The sequence below is a fragment of the Propithecus coquereli genome, unplaced genomic scaffold (genome assembly GCF_000956105.1).
Source record: "Propithecus coquereli isolate 6110/MARCELLA unplaced genomic scaffold, Pcoq_1.0 Scaffold347, whole genome shotgun sequence".
Classification (NCBI taxonomy): domain Eukaryota; kingdom Metazoa; phylum Chordata; class Mammalia; order Primates; family Indriidae; genus Propithecus; species Propithecus coquereli.
This window is the reverse complement of record NW_012149141.1, coordinates 784,385-795,146: the sequence shown is the minus strand read 5'-3', so window position 1 is coordinate 795,146 and position 10,762 is coordinate 784,385. Positions and strand designations below refer to the sequence as shown.

General features: G+C 35.8%; 1 protein-coding gene across 1 annotated transcript in view; it reads left to right on the top strand.

Moving 5' to 3' along the window:
- The window catches only part of SUCLG2 (succinate-CoA ligase, GDP-forming, beta subunit), a 280,046-nt gene that overhangs the window by 181,874 nt on the left and 87,410 nt on the right, over positions 1-10,762 (top strand). Inside the window, exons 9-10 of the mRNA XM_012651079.1 lie at positions 1-121; positions 2,827-2,969. The exon at positions 1-121 is cut by the window's left edge and continues 9 nt beyond it. Of these exons, the coding sequence (XP_012506533.1) occupies positions 1-121; positions 2,827-2,969 (264 nt within the window). The remainder of the gene's footprint in view (positions 122-2,826; positions 2,970-10,762) is intronic.

The window sequence follows — 10,762 nt, the reverse complement described above, 5'->3', positions numbered from 1 at the left end:
GAATTCCGACAAAAGGATATATTCGCTATGGACGACAAGTCAGAGAATGAGCCCATTGAAAATGAAGCTGCCAGATATGATCTAAAATACATAGGACTGGACGGAAACATTGCCTGCTTTGGTAAGAAACAGTTACATCAAAAGAATGCTTTGTGGATTTTTACAGAATTTCAGAACCCCTGATTTCTGAAATGTTATTTACCAATAGGAAGTAAACATGCAAGTTTTTTTTTTTTTTTTTGACACAGAGTCTCACTGTGTTGCCCGGGCTAGAGTGTCGTGGCGTCAGCCCAGCTCACAGCAACCTCAGACTCCTGGGCTCAAGCGATCCTCCTGCCTCAGCCTCCTGAGTAGCTGGGACTACACACATGCACCACCATGCCCGGCTAATTTTTTTCTATATATTTTTAGTTGTCCGATTAATTTATTTTCTATTTTTAGTAGAGACGGGGTCTTGCTCTTGCTCAGGCTGGTTTCGAACTCCTGAGCTCAAACAATCCGCCCGCCTCGGCCTCCCAGAGTGCTAGGATTACAGGCGTGAGCCACCGCGCCCGGCCAACATGCAAGTTTTTTATAGCCAAAAATTCTTAGGAAACTATCCAAAATTTCTTCTCAAAGTTCATTTTGATGAATAGTCACTGGTACTATTGAGATTTTGAGGGAGATAATTCTTTGCTATAGGGGGCTGTCCTGTGCATTTTAAGATGTTTAGCAGCATCCTGGCCTCTGTATGTTATTAACAGTCCCCAGTTGTCAAAACTTTAATGAATTAATTATTTACAAAAAGTAAATCTCCAGACATTTCAAATGTCTGAGATAGGCAAAATCACTGCAGTTGAGAACTACTGATTTAAAGCATCTCTTTAATTCAAACTTTGCTTAGTAAAAAAAATCAGAACTTTTACTACTCAAGTCAGTGTTAATATGTTAGGAACTATTCTGAAATTTGAGTTTAAAACAAAATTGCTTTTGCAGAGGAAGTAGAAGAGGATATCTAATTTAATCATATTACTGAAGTTTCAGGTTCTGTGATAACCACATGATAAAATGTTTAATCCATTATGCCAGTTTATTAATAAAGCAATTGACCTCATCACAGTTATATAAATTTGTTAAAATGGCTTATTCAGCTGAGATAAGAATGAGTCCATTAGAGGCAATACAATTTCTGTTATTGTTCACAGCTTATAGTGCCAAGATTTATATGCTTTGGACTTAATTGCACAAGACTGTGTTTCTGGTAGAACCAATTCATCGCTCTGGAAACTGAGGTCTTAATCTTAATGGAATTAAAATAAAAAAGATTTGTAGTTCATTAAACCAACAGTATCATTATATTCAGAATTGAAGAGACCCTGTCCAATAGTTTGCTGTTCAATACAATAGAAAATGACATCCAATTACAAGTAATGCCAAAAGCTCTTTCTTTGTATTGGAGCAATAACTGTAATGTACCAGATCCCTCACATTGTTCTGATCGTGATAAGGTAATGTACTGCCAATATTTGTAGGCATTTCAAAAGGACAAAGATACAGTGGTGTGTTTAGAACAAATTAAATACAGATTCTTTGTAGCCACTGCAGGAACGTGCCTGATTTGACCAAGTAGCAGCCTCAAAAGCTATGACGAATACGTTTCATATTGTTTTAAGAACCTATATAAACCATTTTTATTTCAGTTGCCCCAAACTTAATTAAATTAGTCAGAGTTCATAGGTTTGTCTGGGGAATTCAAGGGTCAGAAAAAGTGAAGGGCACTTTACCTGGAGAGTTTCTGCTGTGTTCAGGGGATTCTTTTTCCTTTCTAACCTGAGGAAAGTGATTTCATGTAATTAAGCTTAAGAAGCACAAGAAGTACAATTGAGCAATAAAACTTAGCTCTGGCAAACAAGAATTTCCTTGTTAAAACTCTACTTGATTTCTTAAGAAAGGATCCTAAGATGTTGGCATGTTTTGGTTCTAGGGTTTTTGTTTTTGTTTTTGTTTTTTAAGAGCCAGGATCTAGCGATGTTGCCCAGGCTAGTCTCAAACTCCTGGCTTCAAGCAATTCTCCTGCTGTGGCCTCCCAAATTGCTGGGAGTACAGGCCTGAGCTACCACTCCCAGTCCTATGGCCTGTGGTTCTAGTTTCAATGATTGTGTTGCTAGTGAACATTTCTTATATTAATTTGAAAGAGGAACAAAGAGGTGTGAATGTTGTTTTTGGTGCTGTCCTTTGTTCATTTGTTTTCTAAGTTCATCCAGGTAACATCATATAAACATGATGACTGCACTAAGTGTAAAAAAGTACAAAATCCTATTAAAAATGGGCCTCCTATGGTTCAATCCCAGAGAGATGCCACATTCAAAGGAGCATATTCTCAGCAAGCAAAAATTTAAGAGAATTCTATTATTTACTCCAGTCTCTTAAAGGATGTTAAAAAGAATATAATTTATGTGCTCAGGCATCTTCTCATAGCTTTTTTCCCTCCTTCCAAATTCTCTGAAACTTAACGCTTTCCAGAACCTAACTATACTCTCTCCTTAACTACTGGCCCAAATTGATTACTTACTTAAACTTTTTCCTTCTTTCTGGTTTCCAGATTGACTTCTCAATAAATCCATTTTCTCATTCCTAGGTCTTTTTATTTATTCTTTGTATGCACTTGTTCTGGTTCATTATCCTAAAAGGCTATGAATGGATCTGATTGAATGGAATTCCAAACAGGGCAGAAATTGGCCTTGTAGTGACAAGGTTCTCTTTTGGCAATATGGGTGAGGGAAGAAGTTTATGGACCCTTCATGCTGCTAAATTTATCCTGTCTTGTGTGCCAATTGCATTTCACAGTGAATGGTGCTGGGCTTGCCATGGCTACTTGTGACATCATTTTCCTTAATGGCGGAAAGCCAGCCAACTTCTTGGATCTTGGTGGCGGTGTAAAGGAAGCTCAAGTATATCAAGCATTCAAATTGCTCACAGCTGATCCTAAGGTAACCTCTTTGTGCTGAGATTACATAATGCTTTGATTTCTCACCATCAAGAGCTGATGATCCTGCTGCTGAGAGTGCTGATAAGTCAACACACATCCTTTGCAGTCCCAGATGGAAATTCTGCTTTATATTCCGTTGGAATGCATGATGATTTAACTCTTATCTTGGATGAAAAGCTTATAAACAGCCCCACGATCTTATTTTGGAGACTGTGTATACATAAAGTTCTGGGAGGTGGAAGGGAATATAAAGGATATAATATGCCAAACAGTCAAACATTGGTTGGCATGAAATGGTATTTGGGTGATTTATACTGAAGCGATTAGTCCTACGCTTACATGATTTAGAGAGGAGTCAGCCTCAGATTCCTTCCTTAAAGATGCTGAAGGTATTATAATATTGGAAAATTATACGATTATTGGATCATATATCACTGGCAAATAATGGCCCCACTTCCTTCTGTATGCTTTTTAATTTTCATCTCGGACTGTTAATAGTTTGTAGCATATACAATGAGTAGCGAATAACTGCATGTTTTCGTAGTTTCTATTGTTGCTTCCTATGTATCTTTTCGATTTCAGTATAGCTAACTAGAATGTAGCTACCACACCATGCTAGGTGCATTGTAGGCGTTCAGTAAATATTTAGTCAGTTCATTTAGTAACCAAGTTAAATACAAATGTACTTTGTTTCAACTGTAGGTACTCAATTGTCTATGATAACATGATTTTAGGTGGATGCTTATTACATGGAAAGACCAAAATTTTTTGAATGTCTAATGTACATGGTTTTCATTTAATTCCTTTAACAGATCTGTGAGGTAGGGATATGCTACAACCATTTGATATTAAACTTTATTTGAAAATCATTATCTAAATATTGTTAGAGTATCTAATAAATTTTGTTGGTTAATAAAATATCTGAACACATGGGAAATCTAAATTATCAACTAAGAACGTCATGAATGAAAAAAATACCACTTTTTTTTTTAAGAAATGTGATCTGAACTTAATATGTAGGCTTCCCATAAAATATACTGACAATAGCCTATTTCGTTTTTCATGCATAATATTTTACCTTAGATTAGTAGTATGCTTATCTGTTTTATTTATAAGTTGGTGACTTTATGTTTTTGCTAACTCTTTCCTTCTGATTCACAAAATAAATGGTAAGATATTGTCAGCACTCATCTTCAGTTCTCCAGTGCTGTCCAGAAATGGCATAGTTATTGAGTTCAAAGGCACCCAGCAATGAAGAAAGTACTTGCAAAATGAAAAATTTTTCTGTTTATATAAGCACTTTGTTTTTATTGGTTAAATAGAAACATTATCAGTGAGTCTCTAATCATTTATTAATTCGCTTATTACTTCTTCCTATTCTTTTCTAAGGGATGAACCATTTTGTTCCCAGAGATTCCCAAACCAATTGAAATCTATAAATACCATGCACATAACACACAGCTCTTTAAGCTGCTTGAACCACACAGTACCCAGAGGACAGATGACTGTAATAAAATACTCAACTTTCAGTGTCTACTGAAATTCAATGCTAAGAATAACAGAGAGCCATTGAGGGATTAAATCTACTAGGACAGTCATTGGGTTTTCTTTGAAACATCTTTTCTTAGTGATTGATCTTGAATTTTAATTTTGTAAAAGTATAGGGTGGGGAAGGGGGAGGAAAAATCACTGGTAGAACCATTTTTTAAAAAAAGATTCTCTTTAAAAATTTTGACTTTACCCCATGGAATATTTTCAAATGCTTGGATTATTTCAACTTTTTTTGAGATTAGCTGTCATCTTGTGTAGATAAAGGTATGTGGGAGTTATTTTATTTTTCTCAAGCTATATCAGGAAAATGAATGCACAGCTCATCTCACAGTACATTTTCCAAATCTTGAAATTTCAAAACTGGTTTAAAAGCATAGAAATGTAATGGGTATTTTCAATCCTGGCATCATTTCACAAAATTCAGAGAACAGAGTCTAAAAAATAGTATAACTGAGTGATTTCATTTTGCAAGGAAACTGGTTGTAGTTCTGGCAGTAATTATTTCAAGTAGAACCTTGTCCGCCTGCCTAGAGGTAGAGATTCCCAAGAACCCAAAGCTAATTATTTCAAAGCTATTGATTTTCTTGTTAGCTATAAGGATTAGTCAGTTGAATACACTGAAACTCAAAATTACAGAAGACCCATTATTGTTGTTTGTCAGTATATGAGATAATTCTTTTGATCAGGTAATAAACACATTATTCAGGAAAAATATTACCAATTGAAATATATTTCCACTCATAATATCGGCACTGGAGCTGAAACTTTATTTTGCTTAACTATTAGTACAAATGCTGTTTCTACTTGGAGCTAATGCAAGTATCTTTATGACTATTTTATTTCATATTTTTTTGCAATATATATGAAATGAAGTTCCTCTACCAAAGTGTCTAAAACAAGAGTCTTTTCAAGATAACTCACTTACTAAACTGGATTCATGTGAAGTATATCATTAAATATTTTATAATTCTTTTATTTTCCAGCTGAGCTCAAGATGAGAGAAAAGCAATAGAGCTTGTCCTGATGGTGGTCTTCATCATTTTGATTTAAAGAATTCTAGACAGTAGTATTCTTTATATCATAGGGAATAAAAATGATATAAAACAGCAAATAAAACTAGGGTTTTGTAGCTGTCTGTTAAGAATCTGAACACATTTAAAAGAAGAGCACTATATAGAATTTTATCTTTGGGTTTTTGTTTTCCTCAATTATGCTTTGGCTTCTATTTTTAATTTTGAACTTAGAATTCCAAAGGTGTAGAACAACATGTAGAATATGTAAAACATCTTGTGTAAGTGAATAACAAGCAAAAGACAGTTGGCATGAGTCTGCACAATAACCCCAACTCCATCAAAGTTAAGCCAATCTGTTGCTCTCTGGAGGCCTACTTTTTAATTTTATTTTTTATTCATTCTTTCATTCATTCATTTAGAGACAGGGTCTCCCTGTGTCACGCAGACTGGAGTACAGTGGCATGATCATAGTTTACTGCAGCCTTGAACTCCTGGGCTCAAGGGATCTTCCTGCCTCAGCCTCCCGAGTAGCTGGGATTACAGGCACACGCCACCATGCCTGGCTAATTTCTTTTTTATTTTTTTGTAGAGATGGGGTCTAGCTATGTTGCCTAGGCTGGTCTTGAACTCCTGCCCTGAAGCAATCCTCCCACCTTTGCCTTCCCAAAATGCTGATATTGCAGGCATGAGCCACTACACCCAGCCCCTGGAGGCCTGATTTTGAAAAGCAATAGTAAATAATTGGCATTAGTGAAGGTACCTCACTTGATTGGACTTTGCTTCCTGGTTTAGATCCAAGTTGTCATATTTTCAAAGCCCTTCAAATAGCCACAAAGAAATGTGCTACCTAAGTGCCACAGAATAGTTTAAGGATGGAAAGGATTCTTAGTGGGGTTGTGGTGCCAAACTGCCTGGTTCCAATCCTGTCTTTACCACTTACTAGATGTGGGATCTTGGGCATGATATTTAACTTCTGTGTACCTCAGTTTCCTCATTTATAAGTGGTGATAATAATAGTGCTTACTTCAGAGGAGCACATGAATTGAGACATACACACGCACACTCTTCCCATTTAGAGGGGCAATAATTTCATGTGACAGTATCGTTTTTGAAAATTTAATAAACTTATTTATTAAATTTTTGTTTTATTACCTACATACAGAAAAGTGTACAAATTTTAAGTGTACAGCTCGATGAATTATTAACAAAATGAACACATCCATGTAACCTCCAGCCACATGGCCAGCACCCTAGAAGCCTCCTAATGTACCCCCCAATCCTTCTCCCACTCTGCTTTCTCCCCAGAGGAAAACGTAATACAAATGGAATCATATATTGTGATTCATCACTCTTTTATGTTTGCCGTCTTTCACTCAACTTCACCTTTGGTACTGGTCAGGTTTTCAATTTCAGTTATTCAGGTAGGTGTGTGGCAGGATCTTATTGTGGCCTTTTTCTCATGACTCATGAGCACCTTTTCATTCATTAGTCATTGGATATACTCCTTAAACTTCTATTTCCTCATCTGAAATGTAGACATGAAAATAATACTCCAAAGCATTGTTTTAAGTGTCAGCTAGGCAAACCTTTCTAAAGCATAAAATGAAAACTTTAGTTTGTTTTACTGTTTGTGTTTCATTCCATTATGATTTCTAAAACTTAGATTTAGAGTAAATGCACATCTACAGAAATGGGAGGTATCTGAAGTAGGTTTATTGACAGTGTTACTGAATGTGTTGTTTTGAAATTGATGGAAGGTGTAAGTGATTCAGTAGCTTGCAATGATTGTCTGCTCAAACAACCAAGAAAATACAATTTAATAAAGGGAGGATTAAATTCAGGTTTGAAAGAATAACAAAATGTCATTTGGTATAAATTTGAGAAGAGGCCGGCTCTTTTAGCTCTTTGGTGTGTGCTTCAAAATCTTTAGAATTTGAAGCCAGCGAGGTAAAACCACATGTCATATTTTCAGTATCAGGATTATGCGAGTGTTTTAAGTTTTAATAAATATGTTTTGGGATTAATATGTGCTATCTCATATTTTTACTTTATTGTGTCTTTAGAGTATATTTAAATACAAAGCAGAGCATCCTCTTTTTCTCTTATATACATGCTTATGTCAGAGACATGGAGCTGTTAAAACATAAACTGAGGCATCATAAAATTTTAGAAAGTTTATCTGAACAATCAGTGATTCATTAATTGGGCAGTTCCAAACCGGAAGCAGTTCCAGGGCTCCTTGGAGGGAACACAGGGGAGGACTTTTATAGGACAAACATGGAAGTAAAGCAAAAAAAATACTTGATTACTTTCAGTTATACTGTTGCCTTATTTTGTTTATCTTGCTGGAAAGTTCTAGTTAAATAACTATAAGTTAGTTGGTAGCTTCTGACTGGTCATCCTTAAGTTTTACTTTTCGTTAACATAGGCATTTACAAAAACAAGCTCCTTAAGTTTTGTTTATGTCTGCAAATCAAGCAAGGTTAGGGTCACTTAGGAGGCCTTAACTGGCTTTGTTTGCCTAGATTCTTCAGGCGTGGTCCCCATTTTAATTTATTTTAACAAAGCAAAACCCATTTCATTACATACCACATGTATTTGCTGAAATACCTTATCTACAAGTGAATCTTGTCTTTCTAAAGTGATAGAACTCTTGTAGAAATTTATTTTCAGATATAATGCCCAACGCGTTACACACCATGTACATTATTTTTGAAATGACTACCTGTATTTCTGTAAGATACAGGCCTGCTTGAAAACAGATTTTTCTTTCACATAGAATTGAAAAGATTAAAGGTCTAGGCAGCTGTTCTTTCTGCTGGTAGTCTACCTGATAGTCTAGTCTAAGAAGAATAAAAATGATTTTGTGTTTATGAATTTGCAGCCTGTCATTTAGTCTCCACTTCCACTTAGAATAGCCCCTTATTTAAGGTAACCTCTCTGCCTCAGCTAGAGAATGGAAAACCGTCCACCCAGCTCTTTTCTCTTCCTTCCCTGGCAGTGGTTTTCCCCACTGTCGTGAATTCGTAAATGTTGATTTTGCATTTTCTTTCCTGATGTCCAGTTGATTAAAATTCCCGAGAATGTCTGGTCCTCCACATCCAGCTCACACTGGTTCCACTTTACCTGCCAATACTTCTCGGTGATAGCAAGGTCCTGGGCGACTGCATCTGGTTCCGTGTTTTACACGCCATCGGTGTGTCTGATAGCTGCCACATTTTCAAAACATCCCTAATGGAACACTGAAAATCTATTTTCATGCTCCTCGCTGACATGCTCTCAGAAACAAACCAAAAATAAGGTTTTTACTCTTCACTCTGCTTCTCAAAATTCTGATTTTAATGTGTGTCATTTTGTCATATGGTAAGTGATTTAAAGAATTTAACAGACTTTGGGATATCTTAGTAAGTTTTGTCATTATTCCCAGCATGGTCAGTAATTGATTATGAGTCCTGTACGTAGAATCCTTTTTAGACTATTAAAGGGAAGTGGACCATGAATCAAATCGTAATGTCATACATGTTGGAAATAATATCTAATTATTCGAAGGGTCAGGATTTTTTGGTTTTTTTCTTAATGTTATTGCATTGGGAAAAGAAGTGGAATAATTAGAAAACAATACATTTTCTAGCAAGACAGTCAATCACGGCCAGGAATAATGTCAGGAATCCGTGAATGTTAAGGATAATCTTATCATGGCAGGGCATCTGAAAGTTTTTTTTATTTTTGAGATGTTATTTTAGAATTCAAATAAAGCCTGGTACAGGCATCACTACATGGGAATATGGAACTTAGGAAAATTATTTAGAAGAATAAGGCTTAGAGGCCCTTGGACCATGAAGGTCTCTGATTCCTTTTAATATACAGTAGAGGTGAGGTGTAGTCTGGTCGGATGAGCCCCTGTGGATTCAGGAGATCCAGGACACTGTGGATCCTTCTCCTGCCACCCCCACTTACTGCCAGAGAATTAGGAATTAGGAAGGATTACCTTGTTCCTAAATGAGTCCAGTATCTCCTTTTCCCTAATTATTGAATAAAACACAAAAAGTACACAAATAAACATTTTTATATATGTACACATATGTATCTTTTAAGAAAGAATATATAACATATATACTAGTTTGGATAAAACTAGCACTCGTATCAACTAATTGGCAATATTAACTTAAAATTATGTTGCTGTGAAACTCCTCGTACTCACAGCTTTACATGCAGCTGAAATTACGCATACAGGAGGAATTCCTGGAACCTCGAGGGTCAGAGGTATGGGGATTTTAAGGTTTTTGCAGGTACTGCCAAATTATCTCAATCGTAGTGGAAGGACTGTAGAGAGCTGTCCTGAGGAGAAGAGTGCTCGTTTATTTTGCCCTGTCCTGGCAACAGTTACTATTGTTCTTTACCAACACATGAGAGGTAGCATTTTTTATTTTTTGTTTTATTTGGCATTTTTTATTGCTCCTTTTATGACCTGCCTATTCATGTCTTTTGTTTAGTTTTCCATTGTTTTGTCACTCTTTCTGCCAGTGATTTAGCATACAGGGGTGTATGTGTGTAGGTGTGTGTATTTGAGATCAAGGGAATGGGCCCTTTTATGTATGTTCTGACTCATTTTTTTTCCATCCGTCTCTTGTCTTTGAATTGGTTTATGTAAATTTTGTTGTTTCATTGTAATAGAGTATGTATACTTGAAATACTCTTATGTAGTGTGTCCTGAGACCACTTCATGCATGTTATTATTTTTCACTGTTATTTTACTTAGTTTCTCAAGAATCATTTATTAAGACTTTTAACACATTAACTGCCATGTTGAGTTATATTTAACTCACACTAGTTTTGAGCCCGGGGCCTTGTGAAGCAAAACATGGGCAAAACCCTGCAGTTGGTTTGTGAAAATCTTACTTGTTGATGCTCTTATTACAAATTAATGTTGACAATTCTAAAAATGTGGATTAAATGAATAGAAGTCAGTAACAAATTTTCATTAAACTAGAAAGGATCATTGTGTTTTGAAGTTTTTATTCTATTTTCGTATAAAACACCATGGCCCCAAGGGAAAAAAAAATTTTTTTCTAATGTGGCAGTCAATGTGTTAAAATTTGTTGTTTCATGAAGCAAATTACTATGGTACAGTTTCCAATCAAAATGTGGTACTCTGACCCACCAATCTCACAAAGGGAATAGTTCTCCCAGTCTGATTTAAAGCAAGATGAATATTATGATTTGATGTGGA